This window comes from Peromyscus eremicus, chromosome 5 (assembly GCF_949786415.1).
Source record: "Peromyscus eremicus chromosome 5, PerEre_H2_v1, whole genome shotgun sequence".
NCBI lineage: Eukaryota > Metazoa > Chordata > Mammalia > Rodentia > Cricetidae > Peromyscus > Peromyscus eremicus.
This window is the reverse complement of record NC_081420.1, coordinates 136,698,606-136,722,040: the sequence shown is the minus strand read 5'-3', so window position 1 is coordinate 136,722,040 and position 23,435 is coordinate 136,698,606. Positions and strand designations below refer to the sequence as shown.

The 23,435-nt window shown below is 43.8% G+C and overlaps 1 protein-coding gene across 1 annotated transcript in view; it reads left to right on the top strand.

Moving 5' to 3' along the window:
- Positions 1–23,163, top strand: part of Csnk2a2 (casein kinase 2 alpha 2) — a 41,971-nt gene extending 18,808 nt beyond the window's left edge. The window contains exons 5-12 of the mRNA XM_059264603.1: positions 6,626–6,685; positions 11,408–11,491; positions 12,143–12,253; positions 12,777–12,878; positions 13,317–13,417; positions 14,789–14,937; positions 17,060–17,153; positions 22,720–23,163. Coding sequence (XP_059120586.1) covers positions 6,626–6,685; positions 11,408–11,491; positions 12,143–12,253; positions 12,777–12,878; positions 13,317–13,417; positions 14,789–14,937; positions 17,060–17,136 — 684 coding nt within the window. The 3' untranslated portion in view covers positions 17,137–17,153; positions 22,720–23,163. The remainder of the gene's footprint in view (positions 1–6,625; positions 6,686–11,407; positions 11,492–12,142; positions 12,254–12,776; positions 12,879–13,316; positions 13,418–14,788; positions 14,938–17,059; positions 17,154–22,719) is intronic.
- Positions 23,164–23,435: the final 272 nt, after the last annotated feature.

Below are 23,435 nucleotides of genomic sequence, written 5' to 3'. Positions count from 1 at the left end.
AGTAGAGGGCTGTGCGATCTCACGCAGATCTCCGAGGTGCTGTGCACCAGCTCACGCTGGCTGTCCCCAGCTTGCCTCTCTTTCAGACATAGCTGACACTGTCCATGTCTGGGCCTTTCTGTGCTTCTTAGTTTGAAGCTCTGTGCTTATGGGCTCCTCACTGTTGGCTGAATTTCCAGCTTTTGGAGGCTGTTAAGTCCATGAGCACATTTTCTGGCTTCCTACTGTGGTCTCTCTCCGTTCTGGAGTTCTCCTTCCCAGGCCTATAACTGCTTTACTTTAGAGGACCTTCAGGCAAAGCAGAGGGTGGGAATCCCCTTTCAATACTGAACCATGCTATTTTGGTCATCCTAAAAGAACACTAAATATCAGGTAGAGTGTGTTTTTGGAAGGATAAATAATGGTGCTTAGATAATTAGTTTCTTTTCTGGATAGGATGACAGGTTACAAATGAGCAGTCTCTTGGTCTTTATGTCCGTAAGGATTTTTTTTACTTTGTACTGTGTCTGCCTGAATGGGAAAGTTTGATTTTTCCTTTTCATCTTTTTCCCTTTTAGTGTGAAGTGCAGTAATAACTGGCTTTAAGGTATATCCAGAGAGTGTCTGTCCTGGTTGACTGTCAGGGTGGTGTGGTAGCCGTGACGAGCTCAGCTTAGGTTGTGGCTTGGTCTGTGTGTTCATCTAGCACTGATGTCCCTATGGCACAGGGCCTTAGGTTCCATCACCAGTACTACACAACAAAATAAAAGCAGCAGTGCTGTGTGCTCACATGGCTTAGTGATTGTTGTTTTGGACCAGTTGATAAATCAATTTTGATCAGTAAATTTCCTTTCGTTATGCAGACATCTCATTTTGGTATCTAGGTGATATTACGTTTGTAAAATAAGTTTGGGCAGCTTTTCCTCATCATAGTCTCTGAAAGTGTATATACAGTGTGTAAATCTAGGCAGCTCTCCTCCTCACTTCTCATTTGTCAGTGTTAGATGATAGTTTTTTAATTAGAAATGCACATTTTAAGCCAGGCGGTGCTGGCGCACGCCTTTAATCCCAGCACTCAGGAGGCAGAGCCAGGCAGATCTCTGTGACTTCGAGGCCAGCCTGGTCTACAGAGTGAGATCCAGGACAGGCCCCAAAACTACACAGAGAAACCCTGTCTTGAAAAACCAAAAAAAAAAAAAAAAAAAAAGGGGGGGGGGAGAGGAAATGTGCACTTTAAACTGGATTAGGAGTTTTTCTCCCCGACTTTGCACATCAGCCAACTCTCAGCACTGTGAGTGGCCATTTGGTGTTTTGACACCCTTGCTGTTACATCTGTCCTTCCTCCCATTGCTAGCTTGTCTTTTTGCTGAGTCATCTTGGAGTTAGCTGGATATTATCATGCTTGGTTCTTGAATGGGCTGTTAATGGAACCTTAGCATTTTCCTGTGTTAGCCACAGTATCCAAGAAGTTTAGTTATTTACGCTGTGATCCATCTACACCATGACCTTTTTCAGAACTGTCTCAGTAACTATTGCCCTCATGACTTTTAGAGCTATATGTTTATGAGTATATGGTTTAAGATCAACTGGGCTTTTCAAAAATTCTCTTATCGTTGACTCCTAATTTGATTGTACTTGTGTCCAGAAAGTAGGATACATCCAGGTTGTGCATCCCTAGTCTACAAATCTCAAATGCAAAGTGCTGCACAGTATCATTATCACACCACAAAGTAGAAAATGGGAAGCACACCATGAAAGTTTTGTTTCATGACCAGTACTATTTAAAATATTGAATGAACTGCATGAGATGCCTTTAATCTCAACACTTGGGAGGTAGAGACAGGTAGCTCTCTGAGTTTGAGGCCAGCCAGGGCTACATAGTAAGTCCTTGTCTCTTTTAAAAAAAAAAAAAAGAAAAGAAAAGGTTTGGATTTGCCTTCGTTCTATGTATGTGAAACCCAAATGGATTTTGGATTTTGTCCAGATGTGGCTGGAACATCTAATCCTAGCACTTGGAAGGCAGAAGTTGAAAGATTAGGAGTTTGAAGTCAACCTGGACTACATGAGACCCTATTTCAAAAAATAAAAATACCCCCAAAACAAAACCATAAATGAATTTTATGTTGGGTCTTGTCACCAAGATACATCATTATTTATATGCAAATGTTCTAAAAGCTGAAAAATACCATATCCAACATTGGAAACAAAGTGTGGTGGTGGCAACCACCTTTATCCCAACAGAGGCAGGGGGATCTCTGAGGCCAGCCTGGTCTACAGGGCGAGTTCCAGGACAGCCAGGGCTACACAGAGAACCCTGTCTTGAAAAACAAACAACTTTTGGTCCCAAGCACCGCAGATACCCAGCCTGATGGTGCTGGCTGTTTGGAGCCTGTTGACGTCAGCTTTGTGACTTCCAGTGGGTCATGATCACGGTCATCATACCGTGATGGCTCCTTTCTCTTGTTCCCTATGTCTCACTTCACGGTAGAGGTGCTAGCTTGGTCAGTTCCCCTTTAAAGCCACCGCCGGCTGTTTTCTGTCTGTCCGTGTGAAACAGTAAAAGAAACGTAGTGGCCCTTAAAAAGACAGAACTTTAAAAAGAAATGGGAAAGTCATCTCTGAGAGTTAGTGTGACCACTTAACAGCATACCCCTCAACTTGAAAGTGTCTCAAGTGAGAGCTGGATGTGGTGGCACACACCTGTACTCCCAGTGCTTAGGAGACCAGATAGGAGAATCGAAGTTCAAGGCCAACTTGGGCTACATAGTGAGTTCTAGGTCAGCCTGAGCTGTGTAGAAAGACCATGTCTCAGAACAAGTCTAAAGGAAAAGGTATCTGTTGAGACATGTCAGTTATCTATACATTTAGAATGTTACAATTTAAAAAAAAAGATTATAAATTAAAATGAACGTAAGTTTTAAGTAAAAGACATCATTTGAACACTGAAGATTGGTAAGACTAAACTGAGCTTCATTCCTGAGAAGGTGGTGGTTCACCCAGCTTGATATTTTGAGGAGCAGCACCCTGTACTGGCTGGTCCTGTGGGGCTTATAGACCGGATGGTTCCTCATCAGGGGAACCAGTGAACTGCAGCTAGAAGTCATTAACATTTTATCATTTCCTTGTAAGAGTTGTGACATTTTCAGGTTGTAACATTTATTTGCTAGATTGAAAATGTGTTCTAGTTCCTTAAATTTCCAAAAACACTGGGGTTTGGGGGGTTTTGTTTTGTTTTCTGTCTTAAGGTTACACGTTAGCAGTATTTAAATGGGTGGCTACAGCATGAAATAACACTTGTTTTTCACTTTGTATTTCCTCCTTTTTTGGTCTTCCTCCATTTGAGCCCTGAGATTTCTTGTTGTAGACTGAGCTGTGTATGCTTGCTCTGTGTTCTCATACCTCTCATACCTGTGCTCTTGTGTACTGGGCCAGAGTCCATAGAAAATGAAGTCCTTTTGAATTGTAGCCATTGGGCAAGGACTTTGTGTGGGATCTGACTGGCTGTGATGCACTGCCCTGCCCCTAGCATCTTTGAAGTTCTGCATGCATGCATTAAGAGTGTGGCCATTCCTTGGGTGTCTGTACTTTGCACAGGAGACTCAGGCCTGGTTATTAAGTTGCATTGTTTGCCATTCTCCTCTTCACATGTTTTGGGGTTTATTTTAAAAGCCAAAGACATGTTCAACCAGGCTCCTTAGATTACTCTTGTAGTAGAACTGATTTCTAGGGAAACACCAGTGTGTATGAAGCCTTGCAGGTGAACTGGAATAGGTAAGTGGTTTCTTCCTTACTACCTTCATAATCTTTATTTGTGTGTGTGTATAAATCAGACTTGTGGGAGGCAGTTCTTTTTTGTACCATGTGGGTCCTAGGGGAATCTAACTCAGGTCGTTGGGCGTGGTAGCAAGTACCTTTACTTGTGAGCCCATAATCTTCCAGGAAACATAGCTTGGTTTGTTTTTGATAAGTCTCTTATGCAAATGTGAGCAAAGCTTACTTCCTGCCAGTATTCTACAGTTGCTTGCTTAATAGTATTCTCTACATAGCTAGAGGGAAAGTGTGGTTCTTAGGAAATTTAACATGGACTCTAATTCTTGGAAGATAGGTTCTGTTTTGTTCCACTAACTGGTGAGCATTATAAAAGCAAGTGGAGGAGCTAGACCTGCTGTCCTGCTATATGAGGGTTTGGCTTGAGAGCTTGGTGGAGAAATGGGTGTAGGGTACAGCTGTGCAATGGATTTATGACACTTGGGAAGGTGGGGAGAGAGTTCAGAGATCCTGAATCACCACAGTAGTGACCATCAGTTGAGGGTAGCTGTTTCCCTCATATGTACATAGCCAAGGTACTCAGGCAACATTGGTATGGGACTCTAGGCAGGTAGCAAGTTCACGTTTACAATAGTGAGGATTTACCTTCAGAACTCCAGATCACTGCTAGTACCTGGTGCTAATTTTAGGGCAACTGAGAGTCTCACTGTGCTATTAACACCTTAGAGCAGTGGTTCTCATCTATGGATTGGGACCCCTTTGGGGTCCCATATCAGATATTTACATACCATTCATAACAGTAGCAAAATTACAGCTATGAAGTAGCAATGGAATAATTTTATATTTGGGGGTCACCACACCATGAATGACTGTGTATAAAAGGGCTTCAGCATTAGGATGGTTGAGAACATACATGTTGATGTCTTCAAAGAAAGTGATTCCTGAAGCCTGCAGTGGAGAATGGAGCAACAACAATTAGAAGAAACCAGGTTGGCCCCTGGAGAGGCCTTAATCATAAGCCCAGGAGGTTACTTGGTCCAGATGTAGTTTAATCTTATCCCACAAAGAACTTGTGAAAAAAGGAGGTCAGGCTGGGTGATGGCCAGCCATTCAGGGCTTTGTGATGGAAGAGGTCCAAGCACTGTTGTGTAGGTAATGTCTTTCATATTCAGTAAAATTGGTACTGGTGGGAATAGTCAGAAATACTTTGTTGACAGTCCAAGGACATTTATTTTTATACCTTAGGCCCTTTACACGATGATTGCTATAGCTAGTACATGATACAAGAGGAAAAGCCTTTTATAGATAAAGGTTCAAATAAAATAGCCCATATTGATTTTCTAGAAATAAAAAATCCTAGCATTCTGAGGTTTTACGAATTTGATCTTTTCTTTTTTCTGGGCTATTTATTGACATCATGGTTCAGTGTTTAGCACAGTCTCTGTGATTGATCTCTCTCACACCCAAGTTGGTATCTAAAGCTTAGACCTATACATTCTGGTTGCCACTTGTGACCAAGTGCTAGCTAAGAAACCTGCCTTGAAGCACAGGGCTGGGGAGACAGAAACCTGGAGTTTGGTCCTTAGGAAGCTGAAACTACTTGGCAGAAATAGTGGGTAAGGGTGCTTGAGTACAGCTCAGCCCCTAGCAACTCAGCAGCTTGTGGACCTGAGCCAGCAGCTGTCTGGGGCTGCTAGATAGAGCTATGTATTCCTACTAAGCTGGAAAGGCAAGTTACTCTTCCCTAAAGGGGGAAGGGAGGTATGGCCTCTTCCTCTAGACCTGTGCTTTTTGTTAGTTTCTTTGTCATATTTGCAGATAAGTGGTTTTAGTTTACTCTCTATAGAATCTCAGTGTAACCATTGTGTGCTCCTTGGAGCATCCCTGTGATGTGTGATTCTTTTTTCTGATAGAGGAAAAGTTTAAAGTCATTCCAATTAGCCGGGCGGTGGTGGCGCATGCCTTTAATCCCAGCACTCGGGAGGCAGAGACAGGCGGATCTCTGTGAGTTCGAGGCCAGCCTGGGCTACCAAGTGAGTTCCAGGAAAGGCACAAAGCTACAGAGAAACCCTGTCTCAGAAAAACCAAAAAAAAAAAAAAAAAAAAAAGTCATTCCAATTAACTTTAATTATAGAAAATGCTGCCGAGATTGACAGGGAAAGATTTACTTGGACTTGACTGACTATCAGAGGCAATGCATAGTGTCTGACTACACTTGTGGTGCTTTAATGGTCCTGCTACTCTGCTCTAAGAAATTGAAATTGATTTCAAACTCCCGTGAGGGGGATCTCTGGATTGTCAGTAATGAAAGTTTCCATGAGTATGTTAGCTTGTCTTGTGATTGTATTTGACACTCCTGCCTTTTTATTTTTAATGCCTTATTCTACTATTCCTTTAAAAAAAAAAAAAAAGTCAGTTGTTGCCTCTGAAATCTTTTTCAGCCTGGAATTGTTTGGTGGGGAACAGAGGACATAGGTTTTTGAAGTCTTGGTGTCTCCAAATGTCCCTCATTTTCCTTCTGTCCCTTTACAAACCACTTCATTCCCCTGACACTAGTCCACATCAGCGGGAAGGTCTTCAGGTGTGCTATGTGCTGGGTGGGCTCAACTAGATGTGGACAGCTAGACAGTGTAGACTTCACAGCAGTGTGGCAGTGGCTGTTAGAATTGTGGGATAGTAAGTAGTAAGGATCAGGTTGGCTGAAGTGTTTCCCTCTCTACTCAAGGTGGAATGGCGCACTCCTCGTCTTTGCTGTTCTAGGTCAGGCCATGAAGGCGTGGGTGTCCATTGTAGTTAAGTTTGCGGAGAAATGCCCATGTTTAGAATAGCAAATACAGTCAGACTAAATTAACTTCCTATTTTCTGAAATCTGTTTCAGCAACTCTACCAGATCCTGACTGACTTTGATATCCGGTTTTATATGTATGAACTACTTAAAGTAAGTAGCATTTTTTTTTCAGGCTCATTCCTTTAAGAAGTTTTTGAAAAGACGGAATTCAAGCAGAATATTTCCTGATACCCAGAGAATCTAGTGAGACTTAACTTCTGATAAGAATTCTGTTGTGAGACCTCACAGATTTTCAGTAAACTTAGACGACTGGCCAGAAGGGGTACAGGGCCATTATACAAAGCTCACGACCCTCTGGGCTCTTTGTGACAGTTGAGTTTTTTCTTTGCCAGTTAATTAATCCTAGTGTTTTCTGTATAGAAAGTCACCTCAGACTTAAAGACTTTAAAATGGCTTTTTATTGCTCATAATCTCAGGATTTAGTCTGGTAACTTTTTTAGATTCAAGTCTGCCTGACTGAGACAGAATGATCTGTGTTAGCCTCATTCATGTATCTGTGATATAGGCTGGAGTTGCTGGACTAGTTGAGGTCCTGTCTTTCAAATAGCAGTAAGAATGGAGACCTCAATGTGTAAACAATTCAACTTGGCCTGTGCTGGTTTGCCAGTACCCTGTTGGCAAAAGTCAATCTTGTGGCCAGCCCTTGACCTCAAAGGGTATAAAATGGTTATTATTTCCCAATGGGAAAATCATGTAGAGGGATGTCTACGGAATTGGCAGCCATTTCTTTTCAAACTGTCTTACTACCTCTTTCTATATGAGAATATATACCCCTTATTCCTAGGCACTGACTAGCACTTAATCCCGAGAGAAATGATGGGTGGACCTTCTAAGTGGCTTATAAATACCAAGTAATAAAAAAAAATTTGAAGCATTATCAGTTGATGGAGGAATGTTTTCATTTGTCTAAGAAAACACTTACATAAATAAAGCATTCTGAAAATGCTACATGTACCTTTTAGAGTAATGAATCACTAAGAACCTAGTAAGAACCGTGAACTACCCCCAGAAGTGCTTTATAAATAAAGAATTGACTAGGTATGGCGGCATATGACTTTAAATCCCAGCACTGGGGAGATCGAGGCAGGAGGATCTCTTGAGTTCAAGACAAGCCTGGTTCCAGGCCAGCCAGAGCTACAAAGTGAGACCTTTATCTCCAAGAAAAAGAAATAACTAAATACAGAGTATTGTAAAAATTTGGGGAGGGGGGCGTTAGTTGTTGTAGATCTCAGTTAAGGAAATTGCTGAGATGGGGTTTGTGTGGGAACTGTGAAACATTGCTTGAACAAAATACCAGGTTGAAGCAAGGCTGGACTTCGGGAGTGAAATTTGAAGAACTGGCTCCATGAAATGAATGCTTCTCCTTAGACTTGTACTTGAATGATCTGCCTGTTGCTGGAGTCAGAGTGGTGGGCTTGGGATTCACACCATGTCTGTTGAGCTTCCTTTTGGTTGGTAAGGGTAGACTAGAGCTTGATGTGGTCCGCCTTTACTGTGTCTTCTCCACACTAGAAGTCCAGTAGGAAGAGGTCTGCAGTGCTCTGAACAGCAAGCTGTGTTTCCTAGAGGCTCATCCCAGAAAGCCACATACATGTACCCTTGAGAGCCACTGCCCATTTCTCACAGTGCTCACTGAAGTCAGTGTTCAGGTTTGTAGATTTTAGCAAGTACCAGCTGGATAAAGACAGAACCTAGCACATCTGTCCTCAGTGCTGAGGGCCATGCTACTGTCTAGTGGTAGCAGTATTCTTTCTTCCTGCTAATGAATGATCAGAAGCTGTAGCAGATTTTATAACTGAAGTATCTCTTCAGGGAATTTAAAGTATGTTAGGAGCGCCACAGGGTGTCTGGCCAGTGAACACTGCCAAGAATTAATCACTACTGCTTTTTTCCCTCAGCCTTGGCCTTCGTGTATTTCTCACTTCCCAGGTATTGTCTGGATTAGATCTTTGACAAAGACTAGGTAAAATGGCAGAAATCAACATTTTCTATTTTAGAGAAGAAGAGATGGAAGTAGGAAGTAGGAAATATTTAACCTCACAGCAAATGTAAAGGAAATTGAGGCTGAAGGCTGTGTGTGACTGCTCAGTGACCTCCCCCACCCCCAGGGCTTTATGTGATCTGATTCAGATTCATGGGGATGTGCCCTCATGGACCCTAGTTTCATAAGAAAACTGCTGAGATGGGATTTGGGTGGGAACGGTGAAATACTGCTTAAACAAAATGCTAGTTGAAAGAAGGCACAACCACACAATGGAATCTTGCTACAGCTGTTGTAAAGTAAAGTTTGAGTTTCCATGATACTAGACTTTCTATGTGTAAGCCTTCAGCCAAGTGTCCTTAGATCTGTGTTAGACGTTTAAGCAAAACCTAAGAATTCTGTTCTCTACCCATGTGATACTAGTCGCATGCCAAGTGCTTAGTGGCCTTTTGTAGCTAGCAGCTACTCTGCAACACACCACAGCTACAGATTGCTACCTTTGCTGCAGAGAATGATGGACAAGGCTGGTAGAGGAAATTCTGCATGTCCAGAAAGTGCTCTTAGGCCCCTTCCCTCTAGTATTCCCTTCCTTGGAGATTATATCTCACCTCTATCCCCAGGTTTTGTATTGCCCACTCTCCAAATTCAAATTAAAAGCATCAAACCTTGTATGTTATTGTTGCTACAGACCAGGGAGCATTTTGTGCATGCTGATATGCTGATAGTCTTCCTCTCTCTCTCTCTCTCTTTTTAGTTTTTCAAGGCAGGGTTTCTCTGTGTAGCCCTGGCTGTCCAGGATTTCCCTCTGTAGACCAGGCTGGCCTTGAACTCAGAGATCTGCCTGGCTCTGCATCCCAAGTCCTGAGATTTAAAGGCGTGCGCCGCCACTACGGTCCGCCCTCCCCTCCTTAAATACACCTCCAGCATAAAGATTCCTGGCATGTGTCCTTAGTCTGCCACTGTTCCCCAGCCAGGAGGTACTGGGTGTCTAGTCACAGCCTGAGTGGCACAACGGACACTTAGGCTAAGGAGACGCCAGGTGTTGTGCTGAACATTCTTGAATACAGGATAACCCCCGTGTGAAGGGTTTTCTGGCTTATTGAAGCTTTCCAGTGCTTTTTAAGCCAAAGGGTTTAACTGTGGGGTTCACAAAGGTGGCGCATGGTGTGTATGGGAAAGAAGACTTAAGAGCTGTGAGTGTATGGGTCGGGGGTGTAGTAGGAAAAAAAAAGAAAAGAAAAGCTGGATGTGGTGAGCATGCCTGTAATCCCAACACTCAGGAGTCTGAGGTAGGATATTGACTTTGAGGCCAGTCTGGGTACAGAGAGAGTAAAGGGCAGCCTGACTGAGCTGTGTAAACAGTAAAAAGGAAAAAGGCTTATTAATCCAAACTTAAAGAGAAAAATTTAAATCAACATTTCTTCAAAGGCAATATAAATATATAGTGATCAATAAACACATGACACATAATTTTTTCATCACTAATAAGAAAATACAAACCAGAAACACATTGAGCTACTACTTTAACCTACCTGAATAGCTGGAATTAAAAAAGGAATAGTGACTGGGCAGTGGTGGCATACGCCTTTGATCCCTGCATTTGGGAGGCAGAGGCAGGCGGATCCCTGTGAGTTTGAGGCCAGCCTGGTCTACAGAGTGAGATCCAGGACAGCCATAGCAGTCACACAGAGAACCCTGTCTTGAGAAACTAAAAGAAAAAAGTAACAATGACAGCCAGGCAGTGGTAGTACATGCCTTTAATTCCAGTACTCAGGAGGCAGAGGCAGGTGAATCTCTCTAAGTTGAGGCCAGCCTGGTCTACACAGTGAGTTACAGGACAGCCAGGGCAACACAGAGAAACCCTGTCTCGAAAAAACAACAAAAAAAAAAGTGACAAATGTTGGCGAGAATGTAGAGAGACTGGAACCATTATGTGTTGGATTTGAGAAAGCAGACAGTTCCTTAGAAATTGTAAAGTTACCGTACAACAAGGCACTTCTGCCCCTAAAAAATGTACCCAAGATAAATAGATGCATACCTCCCCAAAACCTACATATGACTGTTCAGTACAGCGGTGTTGTCAACAGCTAAAAGTAGAAACAACCCAAGTCAGCAAACTAGTAAGTTCGTAATTGATTCGGTCTCAAAAATAAATAAACTCAGTGAGAAAAGTGGACAAAGTACTGTGCTGTTAGGAATGTCCAGCAGAAAGAAATCTCCAGAACAGACAGCAGATTCACCAGTGGCTGGGAGTAGCTTGGTGTGGGCATTAACTAAGAATGAGCTCCAGGGAACTGTGGAGATACTAGAAAGTTCCAAAACATGGTGGCAGTGGTTACACAGCTCTCAGTTTACTAAAGACCTTTGGCTTTCAACACTTAAATCCTTTTATGTTGATTATATTTCAGGAAGTAATTCTCTCAGAGTAGTAATGATAATTCTTGAATGCTGGCTCAGGTTTTATATTTAACGAAAATGTAAATGCTTCTTAATCTAGAAAACTCACATGGCCCACATAGCTTAAGTCTGCCTTGTTAAAAGATACGTTAAGATGTCATTCTTCATGCCCACGTGGATTCTGAGGTCCCACACTCTGGCCTCTCATTCCCTTTTTAAAGCAACCTTCATTCAGCATGATCATCGACAGCCCCCTTCCTACTGGCTGCCAGCTGTGGTGTCCACGGAGAGCATCTTTTTTCTCTCTCCTTAAAGGCAGTTAGCTACCCTTTTTGAGACTATTCAAATTAAAGTGTCACAGATAATAAAAATGTGTTTGCGTTGGAGGTGGTAGAGGGTTTGCTTACTTTTCTCTGTGCTTTCTTACCTACTAGGCTCTGGATTACTGCCACAGCAAGGGAATCATGCACAGGGATGTGAAACCTCACAATGTCATGATAGATCACCAACAGAAAAAGGTACCAATCCAGCCAGGCAGCACCAAATCTTTGCTGAAGGCTTAGGGAAAACCTAAACATTGTCTAATAGCATTGTGGTGTCTGCAGACCACCACTGATCGCTTCAGTAGACTGCGTTACTGTGACTCCTCTAGGCTCCAGGAAGTGCACAGTGACCTTGACTGTGGTCACTGGTTTTATCTTGGTTTTAGTGTTCAAAGGGTCTCAGGAAGAAACGACAGCAGCGGTTTCTGCCTTGCTTCTTCACGACCATTAGAGCAATCTGACCAGCCCTAAGAAAAGTACATTTGGGTCTCTCCACCTCTGGTTGTCATAGCCAGGGTTAGCTTAATGACCAGCTAGAGCAGTGCTCCTCTTCTGGAGTGGGGTATGCACCATAAGTCCTTCAGTAGTGCCTGGAGCTGATGTTAAGAGCTATGAATGATGGGGGGTTGACGGAAAACGGTTGAATGCTTTTGATCTGGAGAGTAAAAACCGTTCCAAGTACTCTGCTCCAGAAATGACTTCATCTGCAGTTTCTAAAGTGTAGTTTTTCATGGGTATACTATGTGTGGCCAGCTACCTGTTGTAGAAATGTGGTGTGGCCTCATCATAGGCGTGGGCATCTTGAAGTGCCCTTTTGCATTCTGTTTGGTCTTGTCTTTCTCATAGCTCCGACTGATTGATTGGGGTCTGGCGGAGTTCTATCATCCTGCTCAGGAGTACAATGTTCGAGTGGCCTCGAGGTACTTCAAGGGACCAGAGCTCCTTGTGGACTATCAGGTGAACTTGTTGGTGAAGCTGCTCTGAGCTATTTTTATATTCTCTTAGGAGTTTTCCTGGTTGCTCTGTAGTCAATTTGGATGCATTCAAACCCCAGTTATTCTTCTATTCTAAAGGTTTTTCTCAGCTACATTAAAAAAAAATTCTTTATGTGTGTGTGTATATATATATATGAGCACACTTGTGCCACAGCCCATGTGGGGTCAGAAGACAACTTTCAGGAGCTTGTTCTCGCTGCCGTATTGGTTCTTGGAACCAAACTTAGGTTAGTAGGCTTGACAGCCTTTACCAACTGAGTCTCTTGATGGCTTTTCTTTTTAAGGGAAAGGAATGACTTTTATTTCTAAAATAACTATGGAAAGGCTGAGGATGGAGCTTGATAGTAGATGCTTGCCTAATATGTATAAGGCTCTAAAATCTAGTGCCTTAAAAGTCAGGGCTAATCTTCAGAAGTCAGGTGAATATGATGAGAACCAGGGTTTCTAACCATCCTTGACTGATTGACCGTCCTCGCTGCCTTCAGATGTATGATTACAGCTTGGACATGTGGAGCTTGGGCTGTATGTTAGCAAGCATGATATTTCGAAAGGAGCCGTTCTTCCATGGGCAGGACAACTATGACCAGGTGAGCAGACTCAGCCCTGCTTCTTCGTCACTAGGGAAATAGCTTCTGGGACAGGAAGGAGGCATTGAGTGTGTGTATGGGCATGAGGGCTCCAAGCATGCAGAGACAGACAGTGCTGTCTATGGTGAACTTTCAAGATGGGTCTAAAAGGTAAGGCTCCTCTTTGTCTAACAAAATCAGACTCCAGTTGTTTGGTCAGTGTCCCCAAAGACGTTAGCATCTAAATTAGGTTAACCCTTTAAAAGCAGTTCAGAAACTTGCACTCATGTGAGCATTGTGTCCTTGAGTCTCTTTGATTATCCTAGACTCAGGTCTCTGTTCGGTCCCTAGAGATTTGAGTGCTCAGCGTGGAATTTCCTGATTCCCAGGCACAGTGTCCTCACAAGCTCATGGGAAGCTCTGTGCTTGGTGGTTTGGTCAGTTTGTTTTGTGTTTCAGCTTGTTCGAATTGCCAAGGTTCTGGGGACAGATGAACTGTATGGGTATCTGAAGAAGTACCACATAGACCTAGATCCGCACTTCAATGATATCTTGGGACAGTAAGTAAGAAAGGAAAGGGAGGGAGGGAGGGAGGGAGGGAGGGGCAAGCACTTTGCTCTATTTCAGAAGTGGGACGATTGGACAAGATCCAATTTCTTTCCCTTTTCTAACATCAGTATTGATATTTATTTATTTATTTACTCATTTATTTATTGAGGTGGGATCTCACTTGCAATGTAGACCAGGACGAGTCTTGAACTCACAGAGATCTACCTGCCTTGGCCTATTTATCAACAGAAAAATGGAAAATAAGCCATGTGTGGATGTGCATGTTTCTAATCACAACACTTGGGAGGCTGCGGCAGAAGGATCATTGAGTTTGAAGCTGGCCTGGGAATCATGAGATCCTGTGGAAGCAAATGGAAAACAAAATCATAATGTTATAGAAAAAAATGTTTATTTGGTCAAAGCATGTCCTTTTTAAAAAAATTATTTCTTTTTATTTTATATGTAAGCATGATTTGCCTATGTGCATGTATATGCACCGTGTATGTTTTGGTGTCTGCAGAGCCAAAAAAGGGATCCTTTGGACCTGGAGTTACAGATAGTTAAGTGCCACCATGTGGTTGCTGGGAACTGAACCTGAGTTCACTGGAAGAGCAGCCAGTGCTCTTAACCACTGAGCCATCTCCCCACCCTGCATATGCTTATTTTGATGGAAAATCTTTAGAAAACTATGCTTCTTCAAATAAGAAATGAATAGCTTATTTTTGAAGTCAGTTTTATATATAATAAATATTAAGGCATGCTGAATTTTCAGGTACTCTGCTGGTTTTCATGGTTTAGGTTTTTTGTTTGTTTGTTTGGTTGGTTGGTTAGTTTTTGTTTGTTGTTGTTTTGTTTTTTTGTGGGTTGTTTTGTTTGTTTGTTTGACAAAATCTTGCTGTGTAGCTCTGGCTGGCCTCAATCTGGGTGCTAGGATTGTAGCTTCAGTGCAGTATATTACAAGTACATATTTGCCTGGTGGTCTTCAGACATTATTTTATGAAAGCACTTATTTCTAAAGCCAGCTTCTAAATATATCTACTGACCAATTCGTCATTAGTCACCACCAGGCCTCACTTGCAATTGATGAAAAGATAGGCATAAGAATAATCCAGAAATACTGAACAAATTCTCACTCAGGTATAGATGTTTTAAATAGATTCTGCTCATCTAATGATTGAGCAGTTTATGTCAGTACGCCATGGTTATAACTGGGGGCAACAGGGTGTGGGGATACAGCCTATTTGAAGTAGGTACCGATAAGAATGAGATCAGCTGCTTCAAGAAGTGCAGTATTCTAAAGGTTTGTTTATGTTAGGTCTATTAGAAGAGTTTTCTTGTTGTGTAGTCTCAATACTAATGATTCACTTTTTTTTTTTCTTTAGACATTCACGAAAGCGCTGGGAAAACTTTATCCATAGTGAGAATAGACACCTTGTCAGCCCCGAGGCCCTAGATCTTCTTGACAAGCTCCTGCGGTACGACCATCAACAGAGACTGACTGCCAAGGAGGCCATGGAACACCCGTACTTCTGTGAGTTATTAAAAGGCAAAAAATGACACCCTTTATCTGTGAGGTCAGTCAGAAAACTAGGTATTTGGATTAGGTCAACCTAGGAATTTGACTTCAAATTTTATTCATTATTCTGGATCTCTGAGGCCACTTTACAGGTAATGATATTAGTCCCAAAGGTGCTTGCTTATTCACTGTTAGTGGTACCTCTGAGGCTAGGCTGTCTACCCATTCTCATCACCATGGGCTTATATACCGGAGGTTTCTAAGTTTTTTGTTTTTTGTTTTTTGTTTTTTTCAAGTGTAAAAACCTAATCAATTATTTTTTCCTCCTTTAAAAAAAATTAGTTAAAAGTAGTAATATCAGCCAGGCGGTGGTAGTGTATATCTTTAATCCTAGCACTTCAGGCAGAGAGAGGTAGGCAATTCTCTGAGTTCGAGGCTAGCCTGGTCTACAGAGCAGGTTTCAGGACAGCCAAGGCTATACAGAAAAACCCTGTCTCAAAAAAAAAAAGGGTAGTAAGATCATTTTAATGTGTTTCCAAAGGAGGCAATATGTGAGTAAGAGGAATCTGAGGTAAGCAGGCAGGTATGACAGCTGGATTCTCACCTCTGACATCTCCCAGAGCATGTATGTGTTCCTGCTGCACTTGCATGTGGTTTGGGTAGTTCTTCCCATTGAAAGTTTCACATACACTTTACCTGTGTTGTTGAAAGAGGAGGTGCCTTAGTCCAGGCATGGAAGAGGCTGGCAGAGGAAGAGGCTGAGTAGTGACTTGGCTGACTGCACTCCAAATCAAGGTGGACTCTGTCCTTAAAGCCTTGAAGTTTCTGTGTGTTGTTTGACTATGGTGCTCTTTTCCTTTCCTTTTGTCCTTCGGAGTTTAACTGATTCCTAATAATATTAACGGATATGAAGGACTGATTGCTATGCTCTTAAACCTAGGGCAAAAGTTTAAGGCGACAAAAAATTGAAAGGGTCTTCTCTTTCAGCCTTCTGGGCCCTAGACAGCTGACATTCCATTGTCTGCTTTCTAATTTCCAACACAGAAAGCTGTTTTTACCCTTCAAGTTAGGCCACTTTAAGGATACCGGTGTCACCCCAGGTAGTGGTACACACCTTTAAACCAAGCACGCAGAGGGAGAGACAGTCAGATCTTTGTGAGTTTGAGGCCAGACTGGGATACATAGTAAGACTGTCTTAAAAAACAACAAAAATAGCCAGGTGTGGTGATGTATACCTTTAATCCCAGGACTGAGAAGGCAGAGGCAGGTGGATCACTGAGTTCAAGTCCAGCCTGGACTACAGAGTGAGTTCCATGAGAGCCTAAGCTGCACAGAGAAACCCTGTCTCAAAAAACAAGCAAGCAAGCAAACAAAACCCAATAAAGTAAAAAGCAATACTGGTGTAAACTCATGATGCAAATGCATAAGGATTGCAGATTTGATGCCATCTAGAGTATATAGTTAGACCCTGCCTCAGAAATACTGACAAAAACAACCTGATGGATAGTTCAGATAGTTTGCTGTTTGTTTACTTTCTAAACAAACTGCATATTTCACTGCTGCTTAAAATTGATAGACTGTCACTGGCTCTTTTCTTCACCCTTTTTATAATATGCTTATTGTTCATGCTTTAAAGAATTTAGGGGCTAGATATGATGTTAGTACTCAGAGAAGAAATCACAAAGAATAGTGTGAATTTTGAACAGTGGAAGTTAGGGTTTCTGTGCCTTTCAGCAGCTGGGTCTGTATTCCAAGGAAGTAGAAAAACTATCTCCAAGTAATTCCCCAGAGGGCATGATGGCCACCCTGGCTGAGCTAGAGGATAAAGCTGAAGAAGAACGGGAGTTCAGTGCTAGTCTGAGCAACAAAATACAGTTTTCAGAAGGAGCTGAGGGTATGACTTAGTGGAAGATTGATTGCCCAGCATGTATGACACTGGGTTCTATTCCCTGCCTTGAGGGCAAAAAGAAAGGAGTTCTTTCCTGATCCTGTCTTGGTGCCTGTTCTTATGGGACCTGAGTTCCACATAAATGTCTGTCTCGGTGCATAGAGAAGAGGAAAGGCAGGTTGGCTGTGGCATTCCCACTATACCCTCAAAGCCGGTGCTGATGTGGCGACCTGGGCTCTTCTCTTGCAGACCCTGTGGTGAAGGAGCAGTCCCAGCCTTGCGCAGAGAACACCGTGCTTTCCAGTGGTCTCACCGCAGCACGATGAAGCCTGGGGAATCGACGGTAATGCGGCACTGATGCTTGCCAATAAAACCAACCAACCAAACAAAAACTTGAAGGAAACTACAGTGTGATAAAAAGAAATTCTAATCATTCCTTCTAAAGGCAAAGAAGAGTAAAGACCTAAAGCCTGTCAAAAGCAAGAAACTCCCCGTACTAGTCTGCAGGGAGCTGCGCTGTGCAGTGTGGCAGTGCGCGTAGTTCAGGATCGGAAGGGACTCTCCCTTTGGAATGCATGGGAGATGAGAAGCTCGGAGTTGTTGTACGTGTACCTGCGTTTAACAGGATACCACTGTTGAATTAACCCGTTCGGTCAACAAGCTCTGAATATCTGACTTCCTATCTATTCCATTGTGGTCTGGTTTTCTTCTGTGAGAATTCAGGCTCGAGTTTTAGCAAAAGTCAGCAGTCTATTCTGACACACCAGCCTCATTTACAAAAAAAAAAAAAAAAAAAGAAAAGAAAAAGGAAAAAAAAAGATTAAAACAGTGACAGTATTTTTTTTAAGCTCTTTTACAAATTCATGTGTTATGTATTTTTTTATGACATGAGCTCTCCAGGAAATGTACCTCATTCCTGCAGTTTTCTTCGAAGTGTATTCATTTGGAAGCAAACTGCAGTCGCTCTCACCACGTCCTCTGTAGTGTCAGAAGATGGCACTGTAAATCTTGAGATGCCATGAACAGGTCCCAGGCTCATGAATAGTTCCATGCTGTGTGCATAACTTGGGGCTCACCTTTATTGATTTGCCTAACTATTGAATCTTGTTGCTTTTTTTAGGTTTTTTTTTTTTTTGTTTGTTTTTTGTTTTAAATCCCTGCCTTATAAGGAAAAACCTCACCATTTCTCAGCACATCTTTGTGTGGGCACCTGCTTTAATATACCACTTGAAAACAAAGACTTTTTTTGTTCACAACCATAGCTGCAGCTGGAAAGTTGTCTTCAGGCAGGTCAAAGAGGGAGGGAATTGTTCTATTAGGATTTATTCAGGAAAGCCCTCACGTGTAGAAGGCATACCCGCCATCATCTCTCTTTTTAACCCCATGACAAGCAGGTCTGGCTGCACTCGGGCTGATGGGCATTTACAGCTCTGATAGGTCATACATGAATGTGATGGCAGAGAAGTCTCTGGCATGGAGGCGCTGGCTTGTGGGCAAGGCTGTCCTGTGACTCCTGCAGCTGACTGGAGAGGGATGGCCAGGGCTTGGGGGAGGAAGTGGGGCTCCTGGAGCAAGTGTCAAAGCTTTATCCATCCACTATGCTGACCTTTGTGTGAGCAAAGAGTTAGATTTTGTTGGGGGTTTTTTGTTTTTGTTTTTTATAGGGCTGATTTCATTTGGGGGACTGGTCACTGACGTGGTTTGCCAGCCAGTCCCCTCTCCTTGTCTGCAGAGCCATGCCTCAGCTCTGGGGACCTAACATGCTTGGGGTATCTACCACATCACACTTAGGGTTTCTTCATTAACTATTTAATAATGCCATACATTTTTATAAGGTTAGATTGTTTGTTTGAAACACCTGTTTACATTCCAAATTCCAATAAACTTGTATTGGTATTGGTAGCAGGTCCATCTCTAAATGCAGATTCTATTTTGTCGTTTGGTCTGTGGGAACTTAAAAGGCAAATGTAACTCTTCTCTTGATAGTGTGGAGTTGAGTTCCTAGGTTAAAAAGTAAGATCTTGGGCCAGTGATATAGCAGGTAAAGGCATTTGCTGCAAAGACTGATGACCAGAGTTCAGTCCCCGAAACCTACGTGGTGGTGGGGGGAGAACCTACTCTCATGAGTTGTCCTCTTCCCACATGTGTGCTGTGGCATGTAAACACACACAACAATAAATAAAGTTTTAAAAACCTTCTTTAAGATCCTTTATAAAGCCAGAACATTGACATGCAGTTAAGGTTTTCGTACAGATCCTGCCTCCTTGCATTGCACCTTCTGTTCGATGTAAACATTTGTTCTTCCCGAGACTCAGAAACATGATATGGATGCGACTGAACCTGGGTTAACATGTCAAGTAGCAAACCTCGAGTGTCGGGGATTACCATCGACCTTCTCGTGTGCCCTTGGTTGTCAGGGGGATGTATCAATCACCATATGTCTTTTCTGTTTTCTAACCTCATCTCCTTGATCACCCATGCTTCTCTTTGTTCTTTCTCTTTTTAAGTTGTTGAGAGCCCCTTGGATGGTCTCCATTGAGCAGTGGCCCCACCTCTTTGCCCTGGGTCATCCAGAGACACTAAAAAGGTGTGGGAGGAGAGTTGGCCATGTTCCCCTGACCCTCCCCTTTGGCATGCTCTAGGACAGAGGTCCTTGAGTGACAGCTCAGCGAGATGTCCTTCGTATGCAGCAGTACCTGTACCTTTACCTCTCTTCCCCTTAGCTGTGGAGCATACTTGGGCTTAATGCTTGCTCCATTTGAATCTGGACTCTTCCTAGGCTGGTCTTTCCCAAGTTGCAGTAAATCTAGTAGACCTCTTTTGCCTGTCTCCAAATCTACCTTGGGGCCAGGTGTGCCTGGGTCTAGCCCCCTGGAGATTTTACTTGGGTTTGGAGAGTTGTTGTTTTTTTTTGTTTTTTTTTGTTTGTTTGTTTTTTGTTTTTTTTTTTTTTTTTTGGTTTTTTTGAGACAGGGTTTCTCTGTGTAGCTTTGCGCCTTTCCTGGGACTCACTTGGTAGCCCAGGCTGGCCTTGAACTCACAGAGATCCGCCTGGCTCTGCCTCCCGAGTGCTGGGATTAAAGGCGTGAGCCACCACCGCCCGGCGGGTTTGGAGAGTTTTAAAGTGTGTGTGTGTGTGTGTGTGTGTGTGTGTGTGTGTGTGTGTGTGTGTAGGGGTGACAGTCTAGTTTTCTATTCAAACTAAACTGGTAAATTTACCCACTCAGTATCCTTTACAGTGAATATATACTTCTTAAACTCATCTCAGTAATTTTCATTTGTTTGCTTCATTACCTTATAACAAGTTAAAAGTGCCTATGACAAGAACTTGATTATTTCCTAATGAAGAGCAAAAACAAAAACAAACCGTGGGGACCAGGGTAGTGTTGCACTATCATCTCAGGTACTACCTGTGTTCAAGAACCTGCACCTGGTGTGCTGAGCAGAGGCTCCAGGGCTGACTCCAGATCAGTGGCTCTCCTTGGTATCCACAAGGAGCATGACATCAAGGTTGCCTGGGCTAAGAAAGCCATGCTGAGAATGCTACTTAGAAGTGTGTTGGTGGCAGTTTGTTCTTTTCAGGTTCCAGTCAGCTGACCCCGCTCCTGCCGCTGTTATGGGTGGCTGGGTAGAAGCCATTGCCTGTCTAATGAGAACACTTGTTACTGAGGCTTGCTGTGGAGCAGAGTTCCAGCCAGGCCTCCTCGTGCACCTTCCTCTAACATGTCCATGCCCACCTGGCTTAGGGCACATGGGTCCTCTTGTGGAAAGGAAAGCATTCTCTGGCTGACTGCTGAGAGAAAGGAGCTGGGAGTCCGGGATGCTTAGAGAGGGTGGCTGGGGAGGGACGGGTGACAGGAAAGAACCCAGTAAGAAAAATGTTGTAAAGGGAAGCCTTGAAGAGCTCGGACTCCTGAGAATGAAGGAGCACTTAGGGGACACTACGCTGCTGTCACAGATGTACCTGGAGAGGACACTGCCCCTGGCTTGGGTCCAGTGGTCCTTGAGAGGTAGTTGCCGAGGGCCTTAGGGTCTGTGCCTACTCAGGGAAACAACCTAGTTTCTCCAGGAGCATGCTGCTGTGTCAGCAGAGGCTGGGGACAGGGACAATAGGAAGAGTTTCTGTGTGCATTGAAATAATGTAGGGGCCAGTTAACTGTTTGCTTTAATACCAGTTCAGATTCCCAGACACCCACAGGAAAGGGCATCTCCCTCTCGCACATGAGTGAGTGGGTAAGAGCTGGGGAGAGGTGGTTGCAGAATGCGAGCCCTTCTGAAAGCAAAAGCAAGCAGATCTTGTGAACACATAACCTGAGTTGGTCGGGGAGTTTAATAAATTAAAACTGAAGTGTGTCCTGCTTTAAAAACTGAATCCCAGTGTGGGCATGATGGGGAAGGGAGGTGGCCGAGAGCACTTGCTTTTGTGCTGTGGGGGGATGGGGAGTCTTGGTTGTAGAAGCTGGCAAGGTTGGATTATGCAGCTGATGCATACTTTTGTGTCAGTACTCAACAATGTGCTACAAATGTGACACTTAACCCTGAACTGCATGTATTGGGGGATTAAAAAACAAACTTTGAATCAATAAATTTAAGTTTTTCACTTGCTGGCTCTTCTTGCTGTAAATGGTGACTTAAGTTTTGGACAGAAATCTTGATATCCAGAGGCAAGCTTGGATAATCTTCAAGAACCAGGGAGCCTTCTGTCTGCAGGAGAACAACACTGCCTGTGTTGTGATCCCTTTCCAAGTGAACGCTACAGACCCAGTTCCATGGTGTAGCCCTAGATGATTGACATGGGGTGCCATGTAAAATCCGGTTTTCCTAAATAAAAATGTATGTTGACGATGCCTGACCTTCCCAACTAGGAGACAAATCAGTTGCTGGGGACCTTAGCTTGCATTCCCTATCTTGGGGGAGGTGGGGAGCGCAGGCATAAACCTGGAGCTTCGAAGATCTACGTGGTGGCTAAGGCCATCACTTGTGTGTGACGACTTCTTTAGGAGTGGGACTGGAGTGTCATGGTGGACATGTTCTCTACTTGTTTCTCAGTGGCGGCACTCAAGACCCCTGTTTCTCAGGACTGACTTGTTACATGACTAACCTTAGGACCCAGGCTTGGGCATTTGTGATCATCTCTCCCCACCACTCCTTGCAGCAAACGCATGTGAATGTGGGCCTGTGCCATCATTTGGCTGATGGTGGGGGTCTTGGGTGAATGTGCTTTTATCCCTCACTAATACCTCTGCATTGGACCCTTGGACAATAGCTGAAGAGCTTGGATGCAATGTAATTAACGTGCATGGGCAGCTTTTCTCATAAGCAGTAGAAAGAACCCTGTCCCCAAGGGAAGTTTCCACAAAGTGACTGAGACAGCTTACTGGATGCCAAGTACTTTCCACATCTAGAATCTAGTCACTGGCCTGTCAATCACCTGCTTTTCCGTGATCGTTATGGAAGGAGGTCATGCCAGACAGCTAGCTCTTTTCAGGGGCAGGTTGAAAACAATTTTGAGCCCGCCTGCTGCCCTTCAGTGATTAGTGGATTCAGCCCTTTCCCTGAGTAAATAGACTCAAGACACCCTCAGGAAATGTCAGGTCTGAGAGACCTTGGAGCTGGACCTATTGTCTGGCTTGCCAGAATGGTCAAGGCATTTGCATCAGCACCTGAACTTGAAGGTCAGGGCAAGAGAATTGATGGTGGCATGATGTGGCCAGAGTTCCTCTCCAGAAGGCAGGCCAATGGCTGCCTCTGTTGGGGTCAAAGAGCAGGAAGAGGACACTTGAAGGCCTGTGCTCATGTCCCATGGAGTGACGTGGAGAAGACAAGCTTGCACCCTGTCCCTGGTGGCCTGCCTCACTCTGGCTCAGATTGATTAATGCCCTCTTTCCCCTCCTCCCATCTCTCCCCAGGTCTGTTGCGGTTCCTCACACTTTTCCATAAGCAGAACAAGAACCAAATCAAACGTCTTAACGCGTGTAGCGAGATCACGTCCCGAGAGCAGACACAAAATGGTGGCAGGCTTGGCGAGCACGAACTAGACCACCTGAAGGGCAGCCCACCACCGTATATCAGACCTCACTTCCGAATGTAAAAGGTTCACATGCCTTTGGCTTCCTGTTGACTTCCTCCCGACCCAGAAAGCATGGGAAATGTGAAGGGTATGCAAAAATGGTTGTTGGTTACTGTTGCCCCCGTGCCCTTGCCCTGTCCCATGGCTGCCTTGTTGCTCCAGCAAATCCCAAGGACTGGCTGACCACAGACTCCACAGACGGGATCGGGGCAGTGTATGGCATGATGGGCAGTTACATATTATTTTAAAAGTATATATTATTGAATAAAACGTTTTAAAAGAAGTGGATGGAGAGTTTTCAGTATGGAAGGGGCCATTGACGGAGACCTGTGGCCAGAGAGGACTGAATGGCCGGTGCACTTGTGCCAGGCTCTCACTAGAGGGAAGCAGGGCCAGGATGCCGTTGTGTCTCGCTGCGTAGGCGGGCAGAGCTGGGCCTTATCTTGATGCAGTTCCCGTCACTTGTTCAACCTTGCCTCTTCCAAATGAGGAGTGGCTCAGTATCTGAGGGGTTTAAATGCTCCTGTGGTGACTTCAGGAAGATGCTGGAGGCCA